The 26,527-nt window shown below is 50.1% G+C and overlaps 9 protein-coding genes across 9 annotated transcripts; 3 read left to right on the forward strand and 6 right to left on the reverse strand.

The window, feature by feature from the left end:
* The first annotated feature begins 1,384 nt into the window (after positions 1–1,384).
* Positions 1,385–1,937, forward strand: BGZ61DRAFT_456624 (uncharacterized protein). The gene has a single exon (XM_046246540.1). The coding sequence runs from the start codon at positions 1,454–1,456 to the stop codon at positions 1,664–1,666; it is 213 nt and encodes a 70-aa protein (XP_046101200.1). The 5' UTR covers positions 1,385–1,453; the 3' UTR covers positions 1,667–1,937.
* On the reverse strand, positions 1,385–3,490 carry BGZ61DRAFT_508019 (uncharacterized protein; the record flags this gene model as incomplete). The annotated part of the gene is made up of 2 exons (XM_046251938.1): positions 1,385–2,023; positions 2,396–3,490. 2 exons carry the CDS (start codon positions 3,488–3,490, stop codon positions 1,862–1,864), a joined length of 1,257 nt encoding a protein of 418 aa, XP_046101201.1. The 3' UTR covers positions 1,385–1,861.
* Positions 3,491–4,120: 630 nt separating this feature from the next.
* BGZ61DRAFT_481065 (uncharacterized protein) lies at positions 4,121–5,348 on the reverse strand (the record flags this gene model as incomplete). Its single annotated transcript, XM_046249260.1, has 4 exons — positions 4,121–4,487; positions 4,549–4,589; positions 4,643–5,007; positions 5,066–5,348. 4 exons carry the CDS (start codon positions 5,346–5,348, stop codon positions 4,121–4,123), a joined length of 1,056 nt encoding a protein of 351 aa, XP_046101202.1.
* A 2,333-nt stretch (positions 5,349–7,681) lies between these two features.
* BGZ61DRAFT_456626 (Dbl homology domain-containing protein) lies at positions 7,682–9,891 on the reverse strand. The gene is made up of 5 exons (XM_046246541.1): positions 9,198–9,891; positions 8,629–9,135; positions 8,335–8,577; positions 8,106–8,286; positions 7,682–8,056 (listed from the first exon to the last, which is right to left on the reverse strand). Exons 1-5 carry the CDS (start codon positions 9,738–9,740, stop codon positions 7,899–7,901), a joined length of 1,632 nt encoding a protein of 543 aa, XP_046101203.1. The 5' UTR covers positions 9,741–9,891; the 3' UTR covers positions 7,682–7,898.
* A 723-nt stretch (positions 9,892–10,614) lies between these two features.
* On the reverse strand, positions 10,615–11,758 carry BGZ61DRAFT_358710 (glycoside hydrolase; the record flags this gene model as incomplete). The annotated part of the gene is made up of 2 exons (XM_046240993.1): positions 10,615–11,493; positions 11,555–11,758. The coding sequence occupies 2 exons, from the start codon at positions 11,756–11,758 to the stop codon at positions 10,615–10,617; spliced, it is 1,083 nt and encodes a 360-aa protein (XP_046101204.1).
* A 2,744-nt stretch (positions 11,759–14,502) lies between these two features.
* Positions 14,503–14,955, forward strand: BGZ61DRAFT_359038 (uncharacterized protein; the record flags this gene model as incomplete). Its single annotated transcript, XM_046241028.1, has 1 exon — positions 14,503–14,955. The coding sequence occupies one exon, from the start codon at positions 14,503–14,505 to the stop codon at positions 14,953–14,955; it is 453 nt and encodes a 150-aa protein (XP_046101205.1).
* A 1,373-nt stretch (positions 14,956–16,328) lies between these two features.
* On the reverse strand, positions 16,329–18,017 carry BGZ61DRAFT_508021 (S-adenosyl-L-methionine-dependent methyltransferase; the record flags this gene model as incomplete). Its single annotated transcript, XM_046251939.1, has 9 exons — positions 16,329–16,614; positions 16,665–17,084; positions 17,142–17,279; positions 17,331–17,368; positions 17,422–17,576; positions 17,631–17,672; positions 17,731–17,821; positions 17,889–17,921; positions 17,952–18,017. The coding sequence occupies 9 exons, from the start codon at positions 18,015–18,017 to the stop codon at positions 16,584–16,586; spliced, it is 1,014 nt and encodes a 337-aa protein (XP_046101206.1). The 3' UTR covers positions 16,329–16,583.
* Positions 18,018–22,144: 4,127 nt separating this feature from the next.
* BGZ61DRAFT_496307 (uncharacterized protein) lies at positions 22,145–24,212 on the forward strand (the record flags this gene model as incomplete). The annotated part of the gene is made up of 2 exons (XM_046251002.1): positions 22,145–23,057; positions 24,181–24,212. The coding sequence occupies 2 exons, from the start codon at positions 22,145–22,147 to the stop codon at positions 24,210–24,212; spliced, it is 945 nt and encodes a 314-aa protein (XP_046101207.1).
* BGZ61DRAFT_456636 (uncharacterized protein) lies at positions 24,079–25,614 on the reverse strand. The gene has a single exon (XM_046246542.1). The coding sequence runs from the start codon at positions 25,303–25,305 to the stop codon at positions 24,202–24,204; it is 1,104 nt and encodes a 367-aa protein (XP_046101208.1). The 5' UTR covers positions 25,306–25,614; the 3' UTR covers positions 24,079–24,201.
* Between the last annotated feature and the right edge of the window lie 913 nt (positions 25,615–26,527).

Here is a 26,527-nt window from a genome sequence, read left to right on the forward strand (position 1 = left end):
CAAAGAGATCTCTTAGCTCTTCCGTCAATGTTAGAGACTATTCAAGGATAACAATATCCTCTACATTCTTCTTGACGATACAAAAAGAGCCTCCTCTGTTCAAATTCATTCGGTTACCCTCAACCGAAGATCCGTAACGCCGACCCTGTAGCAGACAGCCCCGCTCCAGTCGATCGTATCGTCTCCAGGTGCAGCGCCTTGGGGTCAGACGTGTCCGCACCGAGAACTGCAAACTCAAGCTCATCGCCTTTATCCACCCAGTCTCGACTCACGTGAATGACAGATCGGTAGACGTCGTCGAGCGAGCTGGCCTTATTTTGTGCTGGCCGCTTTATCGAACACCTGTCCTGCGGCAGATGGGCATGGCATCTCGGAAAATTAGTGAGCAGACATTTGACTGGTTGAGAGCCCCGGCCTCCTGCATCCGTTCCATCTTTTCTTTCAGTAACATTGATTGCAGTCCGCTCCAGACCTAGCTAAGAGCAGCGTATACAATGTCCTGGACCTCGAGTATGCGAATTGGACGGCGGTCATCCACGTCGATCAACCATGGATCCAAGCTCCGTGGAGTGGTGTCTGCAGTCGGTATCACAGACGGAAACCCATGACCGGATCTCAGGCCTCGATACCGTCGGGCCGAAAGTACTGAACGAGCGCGCCTAAGGACTGATTGAGTAACAGTGTCCCAATGGTATTAATGGCCAGTGGGGTGAATTAAATTTGTAATCTCTGCGAAGTTATCACTGGATTGCGATACGGCTTACCCGCCAGCTTCAGTGTCTTGCACATATTCCTATTAGCGCTGAAGCTCGATTCTCAGCTGCCGGAATATTGTGGTGTCTTCGTCGTCGCTGCCACCTTGCAGTGTGTCTGCAGCGCCAATACTCCTCAAGCAGGGGAGATGATTATTGTCGGGGATAAGTCCATTTTCCCTCGCAAAACTGCCTTGCCTTCTGCAAGTAGATTAGTTCAGAGCTCTGAGATGCCGTACTTCCGGAGCGGAATCAGAAGTGTGTGCGCAGTCGCAGGCAGGCAGCACCAAATCCACTAACAGTCCAGTAGTATGATCCCATTCGGATGCTCACCCAGCCCTCTATGCGCTTACTTGCTTCAAAATGCTGCTTCTCTCTGTTCACATACAAAAAAATTAGTTCTGAGGCTTCCCATTTCCCGGAGCATACGACCGTTATGAACTAGTCTGTGTTGGTTCTGCCTTACGGTCTAGATTCGACTCGGACCAACACCATGACACCATTTCTCGGGCTCAGCCTGGCCCACTCCCTCGCTGGCTGTGCATCGCAGCTGAATCTAAGCCACACCATATGATTGATAATGTTCGTTCTCTTGTCTCCAGCATTCCTCCCTCTTCCCTCCTCCAACACACCTTCACGATTCTTTATCCAATCATATAGACTTCCTCAATCAACAACAAATTTCTTCATTTCGAGGCTCTATGGAGACCACTCAGTTACCTCGCCCTGGACGCGCTTCCCAAAATCTTCCCCAGAGAATCCTCACGACAGGACCGGCTATTGTTATCCTGATACTCTTCACCGCCAATGTTCTTGAATACTTCCGTCAGGGTGACGCTCGAAATATGGTACTAATCAAATTTAATATCCTTGCTGCATTCCATTTATTTTGGAGCCGTCTTGCCGGGCACTGAGCCTGCGCCTCTTGAATCCCCGACGTAGCCTGCCTGTGTGAACTCTAAGATTTGGAGGACGGGGGTTCGCTTGAGAAGCGTCTTGATGTTAAGGTGTGACTAAGCTCCGGCGTGCGAGTTGATACTTGGGGCTAATGCTTCTTGAAGGTCTGCCGGTACCAAGGGGAGTAAATGCACTCTCGTGACAATCCTGCATCAAATTAGATAGATTAAAATCCTGGCTTCGAATTTTAAAACTCCGTCCGGGGGATCCCTGTCATAGTTCTTCCCGTCTTTGAGACCCACCTCGAAGTTCCTTGGAATTATGTCGTTCTGAGCGTAGTGCATCAACAGTGACACGACAGTCGAATGCTGCCGCTGGAAACTGGGAGCATGTCAATGTGAATTCATGTGACATGGTTACATCCAACTGCAAGTCCAGTTTAGAATCGTTACTGCCCTTGGAGACGAAAACCTTCTAGTCCAGGGCTTTGGAATTGCACATCATTAAGCCTTGAGTCTTCTACGTCTTTGAGTCCCATTCATTTTTATCTTCAATTTCTTTACTACCACGTCAATCCCCGGGAATGGCCCTCGCTACCACCTAGACACATTTCCAAAGCACATTCCGGTAAAGTTAAACACCTGCTGCTTGTCACGCTCAATCTCAATGAAGCTTCCGTTGCTGGCGACCGTAAAGTTGTAAGCGACCAGTCCGAAAAAGAGAGCCTCAGGATCCTCCTCTGTGACCGCTAGAGCTTTCGTAGCGGAACCCCGGCATGATATGAGGTCTGCCAGAGCACCATAGCCACTGGTGTACTTGCCGCACGGCGTCCTTCGGGTCTCGACGCAGGCGACAACGATGACCGCAACCGCGAGTCCAATCAGGATTGCGGTGTATAGTTTATACAAAGTCGCTGTGATGCAAGGTATGAGAGTCGTGGTGGTAAGGCCCCGAAAAAAGTAAAACATCAAGATGAACGTCGTCGCGGCGACGTGTAGTAGAAAAAACAGCATCACGACAAAGCTCGTCGCTATGTGTTGGCCCCCACGTACCAAAAATAACACGGCAAAAGTCGGCATTCCGAGTGTATAGAGAAGAAACACCGCGCGGAACAGTCTGCTGGGCCAAAACGACCTATCTCGGAATTGACCCTGTTGAGGCATTGCAGAAATTTCCAGTAAGCTGTCAAATGATGACCTGCCCCGGTCGGAACCCGCTGACCGAGGATTCAAAGGGACTGCGTAGGAATGGGAGTATGAAAAATCTTCATTCAGCCAAAGGGCACAACAAAGTCTCAGCAGGCCGATGAGAGCCAACGGGAAGAATATGATATCGACCGCCATCCAGATGGTAAAGTGGACATCAGATCCAGCGACGAAGACACCCGACAAGAGAACTATAGCCTGGATTCCCTGAAAAGTGACAATAAGAGTCTTGATAGTTTCCCGCGAGAAGACGGAAACTCTCGAGTGCTCTGGGAGATGGGTGCAGTATAGGAGGCTGTTGGACATGGCTTCTGAACCATCCCATCCGCGCGGGGTCCAAAACAGGGCATTTGTGGCGGCGAGATCAGCCCTATTCCAGGACCTGGCTCGGATGCGTCGATCTGTGATTGCAGCGTAGCGCCAGAGAATAGATGTCGGGTTGTAGTGGCATATCCGCTCGTGCCATTTCGGCCGACTGGTGCAAAGATAGGATGGCGAAGGGGTGCCAACCACGACGTGCGCAATGAGAGGTGCCAAACACAGAGTGAGGAGAGTAACCCACTCTGAGAACGGAATGTCTTGGCTCTGGTGCCTTGCTGGCGTTACTACCAGCGGTGCCGTGTCAAATGCGCTCATGGTTGGGGAATAGTGGGAGTAAAAGATTTGAAGACGAGGAAAAGAAAGATGAGATGAGGGACCTCACGCTGAGGTACTACCTACATCATCTCCAGAGAGTCGTCAGCTTGCGATATTTTTAGAGAGCTGGATGAAGGATTCTGGTGCGCCTCGATGCAGGTCGACGTGAGGGGCCTGGCGCGAATACACATTACACCACGGGGATTGGTCGCCTTACAGGATTGTCCTCTAAATACGAGGAATAAATGCCAGCCACCGGAACAGTAACCAGAAGTTGGAAATCGTGCGGCTGCTTGCTCGGCTTACCCATTTCAAGATCGGAGTGGTGTGTGGCTATTGATAGGAGTGGTTGTTATCTGCGGATTGTAAAAAGCCATTAATAAACAGCCTCGAGGCCTTAACAGCTTAATTATTAATATATTTGGTCACCTAGGGCTGCCTTTCTATTATTGCAAGACTATATCTATATTGCTGAAGTCTTACGCCCTGTCATCTACTGCCTCCATTATCTAATTAAAACTTGTATATCCAGCATTGTAAACTCGACCAGAACCATCGTCGCCAAATGTTCATTGTCATAATATGACCCATGGCCAAGCCTCAATCCTGTGCGAGTAGATGGATGGGTACTCATTGTGATGAGCTTGCCTCGCTGACAGCTCTTTGGTGGTGCTCAGGAATGGATTCTTCGTCCCCGTGCGGATCCAACACCACCACACGTGTCTGGACCGTTCTCTTGATTCCTTGGAGATTCTCACGCTCCTGCAGCTCTTGTTCGTCCTCGTCGCCAAGCTCAATATGCGTCCTGGTAGTAAGAGTGCCTGCGAAGCGGCTATGGTGAGTATTGGAGGTGGTCTTGCCGGATTTGGATCGGTTGTAGTCGTAGTTGCTATCGGCGTTGTTGTTGCTCGCACGAACAACCTTTCCGATGAGATCGGCCATGTTCATTTCGATATGAAGCTTGAGAAGGTAAACGACGGGGTGGAACTGAATGTAGCTGCGCATAGAAAGTTAGCTTCCACATAGAGTGAGGGACTTGTTTTGTGATGTGTACGTACACGAAACCATTGGGCAGAGACATCATGCAAATGAGGAGCACCTGTTCGTATGTCAGCATATCCATACCACGGAACCAATTGCCAGAAGACTTACGTCCAAGATAATGGAAAGCGTCACGAGGACCAAGTTCGCCTGATACAGCCGGGTGTACTTTGTCAAACCGTTTGCAACTAAGCGTTGCTTCACAGTGTAGATGAAGAAAAAGTTCAAGGCCGCGTCCATGATACCGAAAATGACCTTTTCGCAGCGATCCCAAATGTTGTTGACGTGGATATACGTCTCGTTGATCTGAAGACGGGCAGGAACCCAGATACAGAAGACGCTGATGTTGATGGCCAGCAAGATGAGGAAGCACAACCACTTGAGTCGAGTCGCATTTGAACGGACAACCATGAGGAGGCCAACTCGGTTGATGATGATTTGGATGAGGCATTGTACTTGCGTCGACCATGCAACAACTGAACAACAGCATTAGTTAAGTGCAACTTCAGGGAATGAGGCTGCGGGGAGCCTTACTAACGAAGAAGAAATATTGCATGCTCGGTTGGATGTATCCGCGCAGGTACAGCCAACAGATGACACCGAGGATGAGGCTGGAAATGATTTCTGCCCAGACCAGGGCCATGTAGACGGTCAACGTTTTCCTCCGCCTATACGACGACCTGGTCTGTCCCACGGCCTTGGCGAAGTTGAAAATCAGGGTGCCCAGGGAGAAGCCCCAGGCAATCGAGGCAACGATCATATCATTCCTGTTGGGCAGATCAGGCTTGTAGTAATCTGGTACCAGGAAGCCTGCCATTGTGACGGCTGCGTCGGTCGTTCCGTCGCCGTGCGTGTTGATGTTCAATTTCGGGTATCGTAAGTCGTAAAGTCTAGGAAAATGGCGGCTGTCGAGTGGCGCACTTCGCGACGCTGGAATGGTAGAAGGAGTGTAAACCGCAGGAACAGTGACTGTGTGAGGAAAAGCCTCGACAGCAAGCAAAAGGAAACCGCAAAATTCTGCATACGGCAAAACGTTGCGGGTGGCGGCGCTCTTGGGCTTTACAACCTATTTACAAACACCACCCCGACTCATTCGGGCCTAAAGAGCATCGCCTTTTTACTATGACAGACTAGACCACTCCATTCGACGAGCTACATTCGAACTTCCAAGGCACGATCATTTGGTGCAGACGATGGTGCGACTAGTATTTTGAGTTCCGGACCATCAATGGCCGAAAGATGTCGGGACAGGGGCCAGGAGGATGCGATGTCGGGGATGAACAGTCTAGCTGATCATTTGGCTTCCGGGTCATTGGAGACCGAGTACTAGCTGGTACATAAAAGGAAAGGCATGCCGCGACTCTTACGCCAAAGGATCTTCCTGGGGGCTCGGCGCCCAGTTACACGGCGGATTAGGGCTCTCGAGCACACGGAGTACGCATCACTAGCACGAACCAAGCCATGACGAGACAGGGGTGAGATATTAGATGTCATGCTGGGCTTACCTGCGTCGAATGGGTGTGGGCGGCGACAATGAGTAATCACCACTCGCCGAGTCAAGGAAATGCCACTACCTGCGACGCTATAACTTGTTGAGTGGCAAGACGCGTCGTGAAGGTTGAGCTAAGTCAGGGGTAGTCCGCCCAAGAGAATCCGAGACCGATAGTACGACGACAATATCGACACTGGATCGTGTTCAAACTCGTGCTGTGATATTCCAAATTCGCCGGCGATTGCTTGCGTCTTCCACGGGCCTGCTAGCAGCATGCAATTCCTACGGGACCATGTCAATGCCGATCATTGCCAAGGAGCCAAATCCCCAGTCTCCGGCGCGAGTCATTCAAACTGCTTCACCGGCTCGTGAACCCGCATTCCGGCTAGTGGTGTGCAGGGAGTGCCGGAGCCCTTGTGCATGCATCCCGGAGGACGATCAGCGGTGGATAAAACCCACGCATACGAGATTCAATAGACTGCATTGTGGGCACGTCGCAGCTTTGTTACGTGGTGCATTTTGCGAAAACGCCCACACGAAACATTGAAGATGAATCGCAGCGTTTGTTTCGCCCCCGGATGTTCCATTCCGACTGTAATGGCGGTCTCAATATGCATACGCTTCAGCCACCATGCATAGTTAAAAAGATGATTACTTTCTGCGGGTTAGTGCCAACATCACCGGCATCAACTGCAATCCCCCTTGCCTATTCTAGAGGATATACGGTTGGATTCAGCCAAGTTAGCCTGTCGGGAAGCAATGCAGAGAAGCAGAGGAACATGCGCCACACTATATCTCTGTGGGTTAATTCCCTTGGCCTTTCTTGTAATTTGCACCGATCCTGGAGACGATATTTGACAGAGCAGCATCTGGGCTTCGCATGCGACACGTGATTGTGTGATCTCCGCTTCACGTTTGAAACGTTACACAGATTTTACTTCAGCTTTGACAATAGCTTTGACAATGGGGTTGGACTGCAGCGTCCGAGCGGGAGGTGAAATCATCTTCATTACGCCATGACGTTCTGGATCCATGTCCTCCCCGCTCTCTGCCGAGGCCTTGGCCGGCTCGTGAAGAACTTGACCAGGGGCTAGCATTGGGAATTGCGATTCTTCGTGTTGTGAGAGTCGGAGTGTTTGCCACATCTGTAACAAGCGTGATGCTAGTGTGCCAAATAGCGGCGTCCACAAAGATCGACAACCAGTTCATGACTAGCCGGACCTCTCTGTCGGCTCTGCCGGGAAGTACCCAGACTGGTCTGTCTTGATCCCCGACTTCCTAGCTCTACACTAGTCTCCGAGGCTACGGTTTTGCCGATTGCGTCCCAAGGGTTGTCGATCTTCGAGCCCAACCCTGACCGTCATTCTACTTGGCGCATCTAGGCATCGAGTTTCCAACTTGGCGACCCACCTGCCGCTCTACATGGGCACCTCCTTTCTCACTCTCTTTCTTTAATCAATTTCCGAGCCTCGTCAATTTCATCCCCTCTCTCCCTCATGGGCCAAGCCTTTGCTGTGCTGGTTGAATTCTCTCAGTGATCAGATGCATCGAACTTATTTGGTATCAACAGTTAGTCTGGTCACGGGAGGGGCTTGGCTTGAACTTGGTTTTGAGCAAGTCGTGGTGGACGCTAAAGGCAGTAAGGGCGCCTCAGCGTTTGAGCGTGAAGTGGGCAGAAACCTGCGTTTTTTTGACCTTGTGCCGGCAACTTGCTCACCTTGAGGGAGCAGACAGAAGTTAGATCAGTGAACTGGGCAGTATTCATGTACAGGCCCTACTCTGAACCTCACGGAACGGCCGAGTTTGTGTGCTCTGGATACTACCGACCATACTAAGAGTCATGTATAAGATTTGACAGCTCGCAACGTACAATGACTATCGAGGCGGCGCATCGGCGGCGCAGCTTTCGGTTTTCTTTCTTTGGGTCTCAATCGCGTCAGCCCATTTCTTCATAACCATCTCATTATTAAACGCAATGGTGAACTGCTCAGCGTCAGACGGTCCCTGCCACCAAATTTGCGCACTACAAGGGCCTATTCACAATTAGCTAAAGAGGTCGTATCCTAGCGTTGGGACACCTACGGGGATCTGATGTCAAGACAACGTCAGTGATGTCAGTCATGAAGACCCTTCCTTTCAGTTGAAGGCCGATGTTGTCATGTCTGCGTTCCGGTGACTGTGCTTTGTCGTCTTGGTCTTTGGGTCCCTTTAAATACTTCTCTTTGCAGCAAAGTATGATGTTTTCGAACAGGTAAGCCTTGTACTACCTGATGTCAGTTTAGAAACCAGTTTATGAAAGCTTCAAACCTACCTCTCTCACCTTCTTCTTATCTCTGATTAGAATACCGTAGGTGCCATGCAGTATGAGCTTTCCAAACCGCTCAACCCTGTATTGCCTCCAGTCAATAATTCGATTCATCAGATCTTCGAGAGCCGCACCCAAGAGCCTTTGATCTGTGGCCTCATTGACCTTCTGCAGAACGAGTTCTACAGTATTGCAGCCGACCAGTAATTCTTGTTTCATCTCCTCATCTTCAGTCCTTTTTATCAAGTCCTATTTGTGTCAGTTGGTTGTTCCAGTCACATCCACAATGAGCCAGTATACCTTAAGCAAGACTGGATATTTCGCCAACCGCGACAAAGGGCTCAGTGAGAAATGCTCAAGAGTATGCAAGTCAGTTGCAATAGGGTGGTTGGATAGTTTGATCTTGTCAAAGACATCGTCCATAATCCGAGTGGCCCTATGGTGGTTGGAAATAATCGGTGAATAGATATCAAAAGCATCCTCATACATCTGAAAGGGTGTTCCCCAGTGTTGATCAGATGGGGGCATTGAATTGATGGTTTCGAGTTGAGACAGGAAGCGGTGCTGGAAATCCAGGATTGCGTCCATTTTAGGACATATTTGCTCAATCATCTCGCCCGGGATAGTGTCCATCTCTTCCAGAGACTTCTTGAAGTCGTGCAGATTTTCCAAGTTCGCGACATACTTGCGCTCTGTCTCGACTAACTCCTTTGTAATCAGATCTCGATAAGCCATCTGGGAGCCCGTATTTAAGCACAGTGGCTTGCTCGCGGCGAGGTGAAGGACAAAGTTGACGGTATGAACCACCTGTAATGGCTGGTCAGGACATGGCCGGCGCTGTGCTCGAGAGTAATATAATTGCAACGGACCTTGACGAAGTCGTTTGGGTCATCACCCATCAAGTCTGCAACACCAAAGGTATCCGATGGCGAGATATTGAGCCCTTCTCCGCAGGCTCGGATGAATTTAATGACGGCTATCTTGGACTTTTCAGCCTCAGTAAGGATGGAACTCTCCACAGTTAACTCTTTTGCAGGATGTAGCGAGTTGTAAATGGCCAGGAGGGGATACCCCGTGCGAAATAGATTCCGCAAGGGGTAGATAGGGTCAAGGGGGTCATCGCTGTCGAGTTGTTCGAGGAAGGGGTCAAATCCAGGGACCTGTGACAGCCGTTGCCTGAGGGCGATGCATTGTTGGTAGAGAGAGGGGGCAGTCTCGGCCTCTTGGTTGGTAACGTTTGAGGCGTCAATGAGGGGGTCACTATTCCAAGGGGAATGTGTGGGAGTGGTGGGAGTAGTAGGAGTAGACGCAGTAGAGGAAGCAGATGAAGTAGAGCGAGTAGAGCGAGTGGTGAGAATAGTGGGAATAGTGGCGAGAGAGCCAACGAGCGGGGTTGATGTACCGGCTGCCATGATTGGGAGAGACTAGCAGGCGAAATATGCCTGCTGATATCTAGTAGGCTGCGGAGTCCATCTGGGGTAAAAAATACTAAGGCTGGATTTCTTCATAGGATGGGATCTGCGATTGTCCTTGCTCCATCCGCTGCAATGGTGCGAGGTTGGAGACGGGGAGAGTGATGAGCGGAGAGATCTTGAGGACCCTCAGTCAAATTTTCTTGGCAGCTGGTTCGCCAGGGCGATAAGGCTGAAAAGGGGCGGGGTAAGTGAGACGCGTGCTCGTGGCTTTATTTAGCACGATGTGATATTTGAAGAGTACGTTGGGAGACCTTGTCATGGACACATTATTGGGGGGCGCGTGTTTGTGGAAGATGCTCGGGTTGGCTGCATGTTCGACATCGTCTATCTTTCCGCCCATCAAATACCTCTCATCAGCGTCAAGACTTCATTCCTTGCACAGCTGGCATGGAGATGCAAAAGGCCAGTGTTTTGTCCATGTGCCAGATGACTACCCTACAGCAAGAGCAGGCTAGCGCCGAGGACAGTTAGTACCGTAAGGGATTGGATTGAAGCTACCCGGTGGCTTGAACTACCTAGGCAAAGCTCGAGATTTCTGAGCCTTGTTGATTTGAACACCTGCATTGGATTACCGTCACCGTGGTGTCAACACCTCAAATGTGATCTCACTTTAATCAAGGTACTTGAAGGTATACACAGTATATTTAAAGGTAGTATGTACAGAAGACTTAGAATAAACAAACAGACACAAAATCGTGCCTAGGATCAGTCCAGCTTCTCCCAGAAGAGCTCTTGGCCTCTCATCATGTCCACACTCAATGGCCACTTGTCTGAAGGAACTCAGCCGCTCACGCCAATCTCAAACCCTCCATTAACAGGAAGCGCCGCTGGGAATACCCTTGCACGCCTTCTTCTCCTTCTGGCCACCGGTGACCTTGTTGCCGCTCCAGGTCCAGTTCTTGCATGAAGCGCAGAGGATATACACATTCTGGCCGCCCGACTTGACGCTTCCGGTAACGCCCTTGATGGTGACGCCCGTGATGGGGACGCCCGAGGTAGGGGAGCCAGTAGGGGAGCCGTTCTTGTAGTCTTGCTCAATGACAATGCCGTACTTGGCAATGTTGGTGAGCGTGATGCTCGAGTAGGTGATATCAGAGACTGAGCCAGTAGCACCGTAGACAGTCTTGATTCGAACACCATTGTCTGAGTCGATGACCTTGGTGCCGTGGATGTTCACACCCTTGACAACATTGTCGGAGCGACCACCGACAGAGCCGATGGAGAGGCCGTGGCCGCCAGAGCAGGTTCCGCCGCTGAACTCGATGTTGGTGCCGGAGTTGATAGCAATACAGTCATCCTGGTTCTTCACTACCGCATTGGTAATATAAACGCCATCGGAGCTGCCAACGTCGAAGCCATCAGTGTTGTGACCACCCTTGCTGTCGCCCAGGCTGTTATCAATGTGCACGTTATCCACATAGAGCTTGTTGACGCTGTTGATGCTGAAAGCCTGAACAGGCGTGTTCTTGACGTTGAGGTTGTTGATATGCGAGTTCTTTAGGCTGTGCGCGGAAAAGAACTTGGGCTTGGTCTTGCCACCATTGGAGCCCTTGGTATCCCACCAACGCTGGCCCTCGCAGTCAATCGTGTGGCCCGACTCGCCGTCAATGACAATGTTGCTGCCGCTGAAGGAGATCAAGGGACCACTCCATTCCTTGTAGCCGAAAGTTGTCTTGCCTTGGAAGATGACCTGCCAGTGTAACCGTGATTAGCTCAGATGTCCATCTACGCCAGATTCTGCCCATGTTTACCTGAGTGCCGCTGGCGAGGCCAGTCATGTCGAGAGTAGTGCCGGCGGGAACAGCAATGTTCTTGAGGTAGATCTTGGAGCAGGTTTTCTTGCTCTTAATAGCCGTCTTCGCATCAGTGAAAGTGCAGGTGGCGCGATCCTCCAAGAGAGGCGAGGCCAGGGCGGACGAGGCAAAAACGCCCGCGAGCAAAGCGGAAAAGAGCATGTTGAAGAGAGTAATTGTTGAGGTTTCAATATTGGGACGAAGAAAGAGTGTAAAATGGAATGAATAGAATGACCAAGAAGCAAAGAATGTACTACTGAGACACGAAAAATAAAGAGCCGTTGTCCGGCGGCTCGCTGCTATTATACCAAATCCCAAATACGAAGGAGCCTCATGCCCTGTCAGTTTAGGCTCGTTCCGACATTACGGATGGATCATGATCGGTTATGTCGGCCGGAGGTGCTGCCATGACGGCTTGGCTTGAGCTTGGCCAGTTGTGACATGATCCACTCGATCCCGACTCCATATCCGAATAATCACCCCTCGTGATTGGTAATAAATGTCTCCTGCTCGGTGTCCGAAAGGGTGGATAACTGACCCACTGGTCCATAAATGATAGCAAACATGACAGGTAAGATGTGAAGGGGGAGAGCAAAAAGGAGAAAGAACAAGACAGAGAACCCTTGAATTGAACCTATACGTAAAGTGTGTAACTATGAATGGGTAAAGCCAAAAAATGGATGGTTTGTCTAAAATATGGTAACAATTAACCAGGTCGATTATGGGAAAGAAGACTGTTGAGCCGCATGTCGATATGGCGATGTAAATTCAATCCATGGTTCGGATATTCGGCCGGATGAAACGCAAAAAAGGGCTTGGCTGGTTAAAACACGCTATCGATGGAGTCCTACAAAATTTCCGGACCCTTAGCCAAGCGGGCGTACCCAATCCTTGGCATTAAACGATGCAGGGTCAGGCAAGGGTCCTAGATCCTTGTAATATTAGTCATGACCTATTCTTTCTCTGATATGACAGGGTGAGCTTGACGTGCAGTTGGACCTGGCTGTTGAGTGGGACACGGGCCGATTTGGCTATTCTAGGGTAGACTGGTAAGTAATCTTGAAGAATAACGTTGAAAAGAAGCACCAACCTAGCCGCTCAAGAAAATGCAAGACGATAATAAAGGGGTACGTGATGATTTAAATCCAAGACCGTATTTTAGCATCATCATTTGGCTCGTTGGAGAACAAATTCTATTGAACTGAAGTTGGGCTTTTGAAGAGTAACGGGAGTAAAGTAGCTTGACATAATGCTGAGATATTACAGAGTTGCAGTACTCCAGCAGAAAGTATGTTTATCTTGACCTAAATCTACCTGGATTTCCTCAACTTCAAAAATTCCGTGGAGGCGAAATTCAGGGGAAGTTGTTCGGAGACGCTGTCATCTGTCCACTAATGACTAAAAACATCAATGTCATTAGTGGCAATGCGTAGGTAATAGGTTTGAGTGTATGTAACCAGTCACATAGTCCACGTAATTGATCCATGCTCTCACCGCCGGTTGTCGAGACGAGCGAAGGCTGGTGGGTGTTGTTGATAGAGAGAGCGGGAGAATATCCCCGAAGCACGCGGCGGAGATAACGCTGATGCGTGCGGGTCACAACACGGATTAAATATTTCATTCTTTAGCTAGCACCACAGATTATGAATAGTAATTTACTGACAGAATTGGTATATGACAGTTGGATAACCTTAAACACTAATTTCGTTGAATTATTGTCTCGATGGCGCTTTTGAGCGGCCATATTCTCTTTGGAGCCGAATTTGTAGAGTAGAGTACAGAGCCGCCGTCAGTGAAGTCTATAGGGTAGTATTTGTGGACGAAGCTGCTTGACTGCGACTTTGGCATGGGACTTCTTGACTGGTGATACGAGATACCATGTGCGTCACCATGGGTTTCTCGGTCCACCGTGTCCGTGGACCTTACAATGGATAATTGCAGGGTTTACCGGCTCGTGGGCCGATGAGCATGGATCATTGTTGCTACGTCACCCTTTTTGCGATTGCAACTGCAACATGGAGTGGGGATAATGAACTCCGTACCAGCATTGTCAGCATTGCTCTCTCGGTCATCGTGATTGGCGGCTTAATGATCAACCCCAGTAAGAGCCTCATCTTGGACATCGTGGGTGTTGGATCGGTCTTAAGGCCTTCCTTTGCTGGGGTACTATCTTGTAGCTACCACGTCAACGCCCACGCCTGTCGCGCTAATTAGATGTACCGGTAAAGTAGTGCTTCCGCTTGAGATTGTCTGACTATAAAACATAAATGATTCCCCTGTACTCGCAGAAACATTTTTCTTCTTCGTCTTGTAGATTGAGAGCAGAGAGCTGTGTACTGCATGGCGAGCAGAACAGTTACAGCCATCGCAAGAGTGAGGAAAGCATGTCCCAAACATTCATGGCTTCTACTATATTACTTAGAGGGAAATAGACAGCGCCTTGAAAAAAACTCGGTCTGTAACACCCACCAATGAGACTGACTTCATGGGGCTCGACAATAGCTTTGGCTGACACAAAGATTGAGAACTTCATCAATGTTGTCACCACCACCCCACCTCACACCCAGTTATATCTTCTTGCCAAGTTATAGCATCGAGATACGTGTTTTCTGAATGCTGACGGAACACGAAGGTGTTGGGGGCTGACAGAGCACAGCGCGCAACCCAATACGGACATATGAGATGACGCCTGCGGGGTATGGACAAGTTATTCGACAGAAAGGTGATGTGGGTGAGCTGAGTCAGATTTTAGACTGGTCTACGGGTATAAGAACATCCTACCTCTTCCTCTACAAGTTCATCGAGCTCTATAAAACATACTCTGACTACAACGACAATCTGAGCTCCCATTCGTTTGACATCACTTCACAAGCCCTTCTAGGAACCGCATTTATCAAGCAACTAGAATGGCAGTTCAAGTACACCCCATCTACCGCGCATGGTTCCTCTGGATTGACCCCATCCTGACCATCGCCGGGATGTACGTGAACCTCTTCGACCACAACCTAGCTACGCTGGCCTTTTTCTCAAACTACCCACCCACTGAAGAGCTCAAGCCTTTTGTCTACCAGATTGGCGGCATGGGGACGTCGTTCCTGTGTCTGTTTGTCATCCTGCTGCGTTACACGGATGACATCAATATCTGGAAAATCGTGCAGTTCGCCATTCTGTGGGCCGACTTCACAATGCTCACTGCCATGTATGTCGCGTTGCGGCTTGAGGGCCGTCTCGCGATTTCGGACTGGCGACAAGAGGATTGGGTTAGTGTCGTGATCACTGGTACATGCACCATTCTACGAGCACTGTTTGTCCTGGGTATTGGGGTTAAGGAGTCTAAAGTCAAGGAGAGGAAAGTTTGAATGAATTATACGGAATGATATCAGCTCACGGCATTCACGTTAGTTTGGTGGAAATGGGACGTCGAAGGATCTCGCAAGGAGCATGGTGAAAACATGCCGTGTGGCTGACCCAGCCGAGCTAACTCTCTAGTAAACTCAAGGGATTGGAAACGCGGAGGGCTTTCAAAAACTAGGATAGCATATGAATTGTTTCTGATCCATGCCATCTCCTCTTAGCCATTGAACCGGGGCAGCTTTGCAATCCGAGCACGGACAAGACAAGTACGCCAGCAACCCATGAATTTGTTCCCCAGTATCGCTGGGCAGGGTGCCAAAGAGATTACCTCATCCCTATTTTAAAGGAGCCAACTGTTGCAATAAATAGGTCCCCTACCCCCATTGTACCTACTCAGCAACATACACCATGCCAGCCGTTCAATTAATTAACTCTAATCCATACCGTATTCCTACTGATTTTCGGAACTAGAACGACAAGAGACACACAAAGGGTGGATTTGTTTCGGAATCATCATGCCTCCGTTATTTGCCCCTCCTCCACCTGGTGTCTACGCATACACCGAAAACATCACGTTTCATTTTGGGGATCCTTCTGCTCCTTCATCGCTCTCTAACGAGGCCACAGATTTGGGCAAAGTATGGGCGTCTACAGTGCGGACCTATCTTGAAACAGAGAGACGGGCATAGTCTGATGGGCTCTCGTTCACGGGGCTTCGCTCAAGGCTAACCTGTTTATCGGTGCGTCCTTTCTTCTACGCTTTGATAGATAACTAAACTTGCTCATATTCCCTGTATATATTGGAAGACGGTTGAAAGTCGAGAAAGGTATGAGACCAGCCCGGAATCAGAACATCTTCGCATCGCCTGGAAGTCCTGTCAATCACCAGTTGTCGCGGCCGTTTACCGTTTCCCATACGACGATGTCGCTAGACAGGTCGGTTTATCCGGTACGAGTGATACAGTGTCGGTTCACTTTTCATATTCAAGTTCAACAATCGAGTCGAAAGCAGCAGCGACGCAGGACGGTGGGATGCCTCGTTCGCCTCGTTCACAAGAGCTGTCATGAAGAGCCCCGGCGGCGTTGTTGCTACCAGCTGCAGCTAAGGGTGGGGGTTGAATCGCGATTCGTATTGCGCCTCTTTTTGATATCTGAATATTGAGACCATGCAGTCCTTTCCCCAGGAAAACGAAACAAGTCGGCTGCTTGGGGGACTGCGGTCGCATGCTACAGGAGGCATCGAGGTTGAGCTTTTGGAGACCCGTGTTTTCAGACATGGATGGCAAGGCCCCGTCGATCAGACTCAGCCTCGAAATCCGGGAACTGTAGCGCTTTTTGGGACACAGGGGATGTTTACGGGATAGATTTCAGTGCAATGAAAGGCGAATAGAGATGTTGCTAGCTGAATCGAGCTTAAAAATTGCCGGCGACTTAGAGATTTGCTCTGTCGGATAGCTGGCTGGTCTTTTGTAAACTTGAAACAACTCGACCGATACGGAGGACCCTCTCACGTACAAGGTTGGTTCGCCTTCACGTTGTGACGGTGGCTTACTATGCATCATGACAATGATCGAATATGTCGATGGATTCTTAGACCTCTACAAGCACGACGTGATGCGCACATACTTGCTCATTATTCCGGCTTCCTCCCGTACACCGAGCAACTATTGACGAATTAGCACAAAAGTTCAAGGCGAAAGGTCGGGATACGTACATTCGCGAGTAGGCATGAATCTTCGGGTCATTCAAGTCCTTCCTCACATCGACCAGAAAGGCATTGACCTCCTCGCTAGACCATCCAAGACCCCTCGTGAACGGCGCCAGAGATACTGACTCGAGAACACGAGTTGCATTCTCGTTATTCCATGCCCCTATCTCTTTGTATTTCTTATCCTTGGGCCAGCAATTCGTTGGCCATTTATAATAGGTGGTGACCACATCGGTGAATCCAGCTCCCTCTAGAATACCCCCCAGTTTGTCGGTGTGCTCGAAAGGCCGACCTAATTTGATTGCTGCTTCACCTACAAAATCGCACCATTTTGAGACTGCATGATCCCGAGTAAGAGTTCCGTCATCGGACCGATAGAAACCATCCATCTCCTGCAGCTCAACGTAGCCTCCCGGAGTGAGATTCCTGTCGAGTTAGCGTAAATCTACAGAGAATGGAGGGAGCGCTTTAAATGAAGCTTACTGAAAGATTTTCCATAAATAATCAGTCCAGTTCTGAACACTAAAGTTCATCATTCTGCTGTGGATATAATCAAACGGCTCAGAATAATCCATATCTTCATCAATGTCGTCAATGAGGAACCGGACGTTTGGGGGCACACTAGCTATGTGTTAGTATGCACAGTAAACCCAAATGATAAGTGAGAGTTACAAGCTCGGTTGAATGGGAGACAGATCGACACCAACAATCTAGGTTGTGGGGCGTTAGCTATAAACCTTGAATTTTGAGACAAATCATTTACCTCGGCCTCGGGATGCTCGTCTCCAAAGTCAATTGCCCAGATGCCTGTGCCAGTGCCCAAGTCGAGAACCCGTTTGACCTCGGAGCCAGGGAGATTGGGGGGCGAAAGACCAAGCTTATTGTCGAAACTGAGAAGAAATAAATTGTGCTGTAGGTCTAAAAAGGCTATGAGTAGATGTGGTCAATTAGCACCCAGACGCGGAAATGTACCTAGTCTCTCGTTCTCTTCATTGTCGTTGGGGAGGTTGTATTCTGCGGTTGACATGCGTTAGTGTGAGATTATGGTGCAAGCAAAACATCGGTGACAGACTTCCATCCTTATATCGATGATACGTTCTACCATTCTCGTGTCGGTAGTCGAGAATTGAACTCCTCAAACTTTCAGTCGACGATGCCGCGTCCTAGCACAATGGGTTAGAGCGGGTGGCCTCATCTCAACCTCAGGTGATTAGCAGGGGTTGTTCTTACAGCGCCAAGCGAGGAATCTCGATCATCGAGGACCTGGGGTTAAGATGAGCTTATGATCCTCACATTCAAGGCAAGGAATTCAACATGAGCATCGGGAGCTGCCAGGAGAACCGCATCGGTTGTTGCCATCTCGTCAGTCCAGTATTTGTCTCGGACACGAATGTCAGGTTCTTCGTAATTGCGCGGGGTTGTACGGAGAAGAAATGATTCAAGCCAGGATTCCCCTCATCTAAGCAAGCGAGGGCAGTCCGTTTTATTACCGCAGCCCCCTGGTTGTCTTCTCGAGCGGGCCAATCGCGTCCAGGTTGGGTCAGGTTGTTGATAATGATCACACCAGATGCTTGTCGGATCATATGTTTCCATCCAATCCCCCCTCTCTCGGTTTGCTCAACCATTCTCAACAAGAACGCGGCCCGTTCCAGGGCTTCAGCCAATTATTGACCAAACAAGACGTTCCACATTTCTGTAAATTTGCGTTAACAGTAGCTTGCGACCGTCTCCAACTGATAGTATTTTAACAGACTACTGATCCAACAGTTATATTGCCGATATACTCTAATACACAGCCGGCCAATTCACTAGTCCACTGCTTGCTACTTCAGCGCCCCTCCTACACTGCGGCAGACGCTCCCAGCCTGGACAAATAAATGCGTCAGCCGGAACGTCATGGCGATGAAAAAGGATAACTTCTAAAGCTAGTAAATTTCGAAAGGAATAACAAAAGAAATTCTTGTATTTTCAAATTACCGTCTTCATTAAGCATTGTTGCTGTAGCGCCGATATCAGAGATCAGATATGCCCTGTAAAGCACCAATTCCATCACCCGTACCATCAGTGCACCCAGATTGATGCCACTTTACAATGTCTTTACCGCTTTCGAGCTGCCGTTGAGAGATTCCGATAACTTAAATTATTGACCCTCTGCACTGGGTCTACGAGGCACGCTAGAGGCAAGCCTGTTTTGTATCATCATCATCCTGCAGCACCCGGCTTATCAACGTCTGGGCCGAATCTTTTCTAGCCGAGTTGTAGCACTTGAGATTCAGAAACGGACGGGCGTTATTTATTCCAGCAAGCTTTTAGAACTCGGGATCGAATGCATCAGTCAAGTAATCCCTACAGATTTGTTACTCCGCCCAACCCAACAATAGTTTTGTCCTTTCATAAAAAATGCCATTTAACGCCCGAGTTAACATTCCCAGTCACTCTTCCTTGTAGGTGGAAGGGTTAATTGGGTTGTTAATAGAGCCATTACCAAATGAAGCCCACAATTGGGTCACTAAAGCTCATTGTCAGATCAAGAAGTTATGATCGCCGACGCTAAATTTTGCTGACAGCGTGTCAGGGATATTTGGCCTTTAGGGTAGGGCTAGGCCGTCTCTTTGCTTTTGCCGAGATCATCTTCGCAGCGGGCCGCATCAACGGGGGTGTCGCCTTGCCTTTGAACGTGGTCTGTCGCAATCCCGCTACGGCAAAAGGGAATGATCACCCCTCTTGCCGGTAGCGTTATTGTAGTCCATATCTCCGTCTGACATAGTCAGTCTTGGAGCTTGGCGGGAAGACTTACGTATAGCAGCTTAGACTGTCCAACTTCATCAGCAAACATTGTCATTTTCTCGATTGTCGGCATTTTTAGTCCGAGCTTACGGCATCATTTAGTACATCTGACCGACAGTACTGAGAGGAGTAGATGTGAATTTTTGTGAATTTTATCTGTTCTATTCATTTGCATCATCTTCAGTCTCTATCTTCCATGCTATCATAGACGAATTGTTATTAGAGTCAATACCATCCGCCTTTTGGGCGGGTTGCTGGGTATTACAGTCTCTCTTACCCGCATCATCTACACAATGAGTAAACAAAAACGCTCTTAATATTTCGTAAATATGTCAAGCTTATTCTGACTGGGTAAAATAAAGCGATGGCCTCCGGTCCGAGGAGATAGATAAACTGAAGGGAAATTAGATCTAGTAATGATGACGTGTCAACCCGCCCCTTCTCACTAATTCTCATTTCAACTGACACCGCTCTATTATATGTTGCTAGTAGTGCATGTGAGAGCCGAATCTCATTGGCTTGGCACTCTTTAAAAGCGTATTTGTAGTAGTTCAAGCCGCAGCAAACGCGCTGCCGCAGGAATGTCTCACTGGGCGTGGAAAACGCCGTCTAGAAAGCGAGCCGTCAATAGCTGTGACCGGCACTCACCACTGCCGAAGCCCCTGTAATTGCGCCCCGACAACTAGTGTAACACGCCGCCTTCCGCCACAGAAAGCTTCCGCCGGCAAGCTTCCGCTGGAAACACTTGGCGATGGTCGGCTCAAAGGAGAGGTTTCCAGATCGTAGCCCTCTGTGACCCAGAACGTTCGAAGCCTGCGTCAAAGTCGTAATGGTGTCGTCGTGAAGGTCACCGTCGAACATCAGCAGGTGCAGCGCTGCCACGCGAGCTGGCGACCACGTTCTAGAAATCCGGGTCTTGCCGATCCGAGTCAGTGCGGAAGTGATGGCAGCAGGGGTGATGTCATAGCACAATCCGGAGACTAGATATGCAGGTCAGTCATTCGGTCAATCGGATAGGTGTGGTTTGGATCGAGGAGGTTTTACTAGGTCAGAGCGAGTGAATCAAGCGCATCTGAGGGTATTATACGGGGTAAGAGCTAGTCACAAACCCCGTACGGGAAATACTGTATCAGCACGACCTGCCTCATTGCTTCATCTATTAATTTAGTAGTGGTGTGTATCGTGGTTCATTCTCTTGTTGATGTGTTTATTTCCTGTTTCATCTGCTCCGCAGTGGTGGAGCTCCACCGTTACACCTAGTCGTCCGTCACTCTAACTGTTTAACATGAACCCCTTACGCCTAGAACGATGGCGGCTTTGGAATCATGAAGACATCTCTCTAGAGTCAAATTATAGCCTCGTAAAGCCTCGCATACTTCGTATGGCTTCCCGAACTGAAACCTGCGCCGCCACGCGACCGGGGGTGGCTGACACTGTGCGAAGAAGCAAGAAGGCTGTTTCGGTCCAAAGGCGCGGCATGTGAAGGTAGAACGCTCACTCAAGCCATCTAACAAGGAATATTAATAAAGTAAGAATGATGTCTTGCAGTAAATGCTAACCCATTTCTGTACTTTTGTATCCACTGGTGTATTGTTTAATATGAAATGTGAATATACGCGCTCCTATCACCAAAATAGCATGTGGGAAGCCCCTGGAAATACTGACAACAGCTAGCGTCACAAATAATACAGAGAATATTTTCAGCTCTGTCCGTTGATTCGAGAATACATTTTATAGGCAAAGCATCTACTAATTGAGCACGTGCTGAGCTTCTGTTCAACTTTGGCGGTCCTGGGACAATGAACATTATTCTCCACCGCTCAATACTCCAGCTCCATTACCCACCACCACTACTCCGTAGAGAAATAGGGTTGCTGAGACTGCAACAGCATAAGAACATGGATTGTGTCGCCTGTCATGCATAGTTAAAAATGCAATTCAGTCATTGAGGCGTCGGTACCAATGATCGAATGACGTAACGTCGTTTCTAGAACTGCAGAGGTGAAAGTTAGATTAGATGGCGGTTCGTCGTCTAGCACAATTGAAATGGTGATGCAAATTTGCAAATGCCACAACACGGAAGCATCCACGTGTCTATGTATAGCAACCTTCACACTGTACACGCTCGATGGCTTGACCTAAAAGTGCTCAGCTCGAAGTGGCGTTGCGAGCCGTCGATTTGGTGCGCGAGTCAGATGCTCCCAGCAACCAATCACTCGGCATCTCATTTGCTCGCTTTGTGGCCTAAGGCGTCAGTATTAAACCTACCGCCATTCCGGATGACCAGATGCCAACATATGAACTCTAAGAGCGCCCGGCAGGGAGACGCAGAGCCAGACGCGAGATTCAACATCACCGCGAGGGCGAAGAACACGACGACTTCTCTCGGCTGCGAAGCCCCTATTGTCCGCGACGAAACGAGGCTGCTTGACGCGTGCCCACGACACGACGACCAGCCCAAAGCTGAGAGCAAGCAAGCAAGCGAATCATTCGAAGTTGATCATCCGGGGATCCATCATCAGTACCACTTTTGCCCCCCGCATTCTCCCCAAGCGGCAAATGCCGTCCCCAACGCTCCGCCGCTTCGCCACCTCGCCCTTTACTTGGTCGTCTGCCAAGCCACATGCTCTGGACGCGGCGGATTCCGAGAGGTCTAGCTGCCTTGGGACACGCTCAACTACACTAACACGCCAAGCAACATGCCCGTCGAGCAGGGCTACCGCGGCGGCATCGAACTCACCATCCCCATTGCCATGGCCATCGCCGGCTTCTTTGCCATCTCCATATACAACGTCATCGAGATTAACGTCCACATCTTCTTCCGCTTCCGCAAACGCGCCGGCCTGTACTTTTGGAGCTTGATCTTTGCCTCGTGGGGAATCGTCCTGCACTCGGTGGGATTCCTGCTACAGTTCTTCCAGATCTGCCGCGATGCCTATGCCAACATCGTCATCATTACCCTCGGGGGCGTCCCCATGGTCATTGGCCAGTCCCTCGTTCTTTACTCCCGCCTTCACTTGGTTGTTGAAGACAAGCGAAAAATCCGATGGGTCCTGGTCATGATCCTGTCGAGCTTCTTTGTCTTTACCGTACCGCCTACAGTCCTTAATTTCGGCTCCAACTCTCCCCATCCAGGACCATACATCAGACCATTTGAAATCTACGAAAAGGTCATGCTCTTCGGGTTCGCAGCGCAAGAGATCACCATCTCGGGCATCTACCTGTGGGAAACCCGGAAGATGCTACGGCTCATAACGCCCCACAAGAGGGAAGCCTCCCGCCGGGTGATGAAGCACCTCATCTACGTTAATATCCTCGTCATCTTGATGGACTTGTCCATAATCGGCGCCGAGCTAGGTGGTGCACACGTCATCCAGACCACCTACAAGAGCGCCGTGTACAGCGTCAAGCTGAAGCTGGAGTTCCCCATCTTGAACCAACTGCGCGCTCTAGTCAAGAGGGGAGGCCGGACTTGCGACTGCGCAATACCGCAAATGTCGTCCATTGCCGACGCCGCGGGACCTAGACTAGGATACGAACCGATCCTCAGGGGCAATTCCTCGACTAGTTCCCCCTTTTCCTTGACAACGCAACGGCCAAGCGTTTCCTCAGGTATCAGTCCGATATCAACGTTTCCGCCTATTATGACCAGAAATCCGAGAGATTTGGATCTTGAAACTCAGAATTAGCTACAGAGTCGACAAAATTAACGGGATTTGGGGATAGATATTGGTGTTGGCGTATTGCAAGCCTCGATTTAAATAAGCTTGTGGATTTATCAAGTGCATTATGGTTGTATTTAGCCTCAAGTAGGAATAAAAGGGTCAAAGTGCGTCTGTCTATTCTTCCATTTAGCAAGATGAGCTTTGTGCCATACCCTACACCCAGCAACATCTACAATCCACAATCGTCCCTAGTATCATACGGGTTTACAAACAGCCTGAATTCTCATCCTCTTTTACTGTTATTGGAGTTAGTAAAAGCGACACGACCAGTGCCCTATGAAGGTGGTGTGTTGTTCATTTCGAGGATGAATGCAAGAGCTCTTACTGCAGAGGATGCCATCATTGGAGCCTCCCAAACATGGACAAGCCGCCAAGCTGACGCGTTTTGTGTTACGCGTGAGTGCCAGCGTGCTCTAGGCTTTCTGCGCTAATCGCTTGCGGCCTCGTGGCCCTAAGAACTGCATGTTGTGGTACATTATCTGCAGTAGTGCAGGTACGGCTGATCTTCCCTGTCCGCGGCAGAAGTAGCACACCATCCAGTTCCCGAGAGCCAGCGTAAGGGGTATTCTAAGCGGCAGGTTTCCATGGGACGGAGTGCCGAGCCTCCGGAGCCAGAAGGAGGCACGCAAATACAGACTAGTGTATGGCGGAACAATACGTAGTGCAGTGTGCAATCTCTCCCTCTCGGTCTCGCATTCTTGCTTCCTCTGACGTGACATGGGCTTCTTCCATGACCGTTCAGTAGGGTACCATCCGCCGAGGGATCACGGAGGCAGGCACCCCCCCCTTACGATGTTGCATTATGCCCTACGGCTAACTGGCCAGACCAAACGTGGAATCCGGGCTCCAGGAGGCGCCGATGGCGGCGACATACGACAGACGCCCCTTACGTATGTGCCTCCTCCCACGCGGCGCGTACCGATTAGAAGCAAAGGATCGTCACAAATGAGCAACACAACTGGCCAGCCACTGTCAGACTTGGAATAGGGTCAAGGTGAATTAATTAATAGATGGATATCGTAAACCGCAACTCAGTTTCTGAACCTTGCGAACTGTACTTCGGACGATGTTGACGAGGCGCTTCCTCGTACCTTATCACGCTCTTCGCTCGGAATCCCTGCCCTGATTTCCTCCAAACTCTCCGTGTCGTGGTCGCTATTGCTCGTGCGTCTGTGGCTGTGGACTGTGATCTCGGTCGTCTTCATCAGGACAGAGTTTTGGACATGTGTCGTCGGGTTGTTTTCGCCCTTGCCAACGCGGACTTCATACTCGGGGCCATGTTCTCCATTTGCTCCCCTAAAGTGTCTCCCCCTCTCTCCGTTGAACGTCTCCAATGCCACATCATGTTGGGTGGCATGCGCACTGCGGGTGTAGGAGCTGTCGTTTCTGGACCCTCGCGTCAGCTCGACTAAGCGGTTGAGGATGCTGAACTCGAGCTTGAGCTTGACGCTGTACACAAGCGGCTTCCAGGCGGTCTGGATGTCGTAGAGGTTTGCGAATTCGAGGCCGAGGATGGAGATGTCGAGGAAAACAACGAGGATGTTGACGTAGATCAAATGGTTCAAGACGGCCTTCGTTTTCGTGTTGCCCAGACTCTTTTCTAGTTTCAGGCGCTTGCTTGTTTCCCAGACGTACAACCCTGAAATGATGATTTCCTGGATAAAGAAAACACTCAGTTGGAGCTTCTCGTAGATGTCGTACGGCTTCGTGAACGGCTTCGGGTTTGCCGAGTTGGCGCCGTAAACTAAAACTATGACGGGTAGATGCAGCCAGATTGCGTTGGTGATGATCATGATCAGCACCAGGCGCAAGCGGCGCTGGTTGTGCATGACAATGTGCAGTCGAGAGTAGAGCACAACTGATTGACCGGTGATCATCGAGCACCAGCCTATCAGGATGAGAGTCGCATAGAGGTTGGCGGACACATCGACGGCAAGATACTTGATGAGGTAGCCAGTGCCGTTAAAGGCCACGCCCCATGTCGAAACCAGGAAACTCCAAAAGTACAAGCCGCTGTGCTTTTTGAAGGTGCCGAAGATGTAGACGTTGAGCTCCAGGACATTGTAGTAGGCGATGCTGATGAAGACGATGATGACGACGGCCACGGAGCCGTTGGTCGTGTTGAGGTCGATCATGTTGTTGGCTGGCCCCAAACCAGGGGCAGAAGACGGGATGGACAGGCGTGCGGAGCAGAAGACAAGACAATACCTGGATCTGCGAGGTTGGCGAGGATCAAATGGAAGAGGGACTTGGCCAACAGACTAGAGCCAACATTTGAGAAGATTGACAGTTGATCCCCTCGTGGCTGCCAAGAACCTTTCTTTTTCCGAATGCGCCCACACGCGCCGTCTATTGCTACTTCAGCCATGGTATAGGTGACAGCTGGTGCTCGAGGAACAGCCCCCATCCCGCCTCGTGCATAATTGTGGCGGTCTCGCCTGCTCCAATTTTTCCATCTCGGATGATTTAAAATGGATAACAAAAAGCCCTCCTAAAATCACCAGTTGTCTTGGACATTTGAGTTTTGCTAGTGCGGCGCGTCCTCTTCCGGCCAAGGAGCCAAGCAACCAAGGAATCGCCGCGCAGGGTTCCGGGGTGCAAGCTGAAGTCCTCTTGGCGATGGGGAACTGTACCTTGTACAAGCGCAGGCAGCACCTTGCCGAGGGACTCGGCAGTTTGTCACAGAGGTGCAGACGGTTTGTCCCAGAGATACGGAACGAACGAGTGGTGGGTGCGGCAATTCTCTCGGTTCCGCTGAGGTGGTTGCTGTGGCCAGACCAACAGGCCCGACAACTCGGCCCATTCAGCATTCGCAAGGTTTTCTAGATTCCCTGCGGAAGTGTGATTCATCAGGTACCGTGTGTGCTGAGTCTGTAGGATTGTGGAGCGCTGTCTTTCGTTGTTGGTCGCCATCCCTGCTAGTCGACAAGGCCCTTCCGTCCGGCCACCGTAGCATCCCGCCCGCCTCCCCGACTTCTACTGCGAATTCCAGCTGCCGAGAAGGCGGGATGAGCGGCCGTGTTTCCCAAAGCAGCCGCCAAGGATTGTCTGATTTTCGTGCGGGCTCTGGGGGAAGCCGGGGAACGGAACGCTTCTCCGCCGTCCGAGCCCCTGGATGGTACATCACGGTGGGTACGGCCTAGCCTCTATCGCCTAGTGTGAGCACTCTAACAATAAGCATGTCGGATCTGTGATGATGGCTTCCGGGCTTCCGCGAGCCATCGAAGCTTGGACATGTAACGCTTCTAGAGCTTCTTCAGCGCGAGGGTGGTAGCGCCAGCACTCGCTTAGGAAGGTATACCGGCCGCTGAGATATGCCGTGTGTGTTGTCGGCACCCGGATGAGCCCCTAGGGCCC

The sequence above is a fragment of the Ilyonectria robusta genome, assembly GCF_021365365.1.
Source record: "Ilyonectria robusta strain PMI_751 chromosome Unknown BGZ61scaffold_17, whole genome shotgun sequence".
Taxonomy (NCBI): Eukaryota; Fungi; Ascomycota; class Sordariomycetes; order Hypocreales; family Nectriaceae; genus Ilyonectria; species Ilyonectria robusta.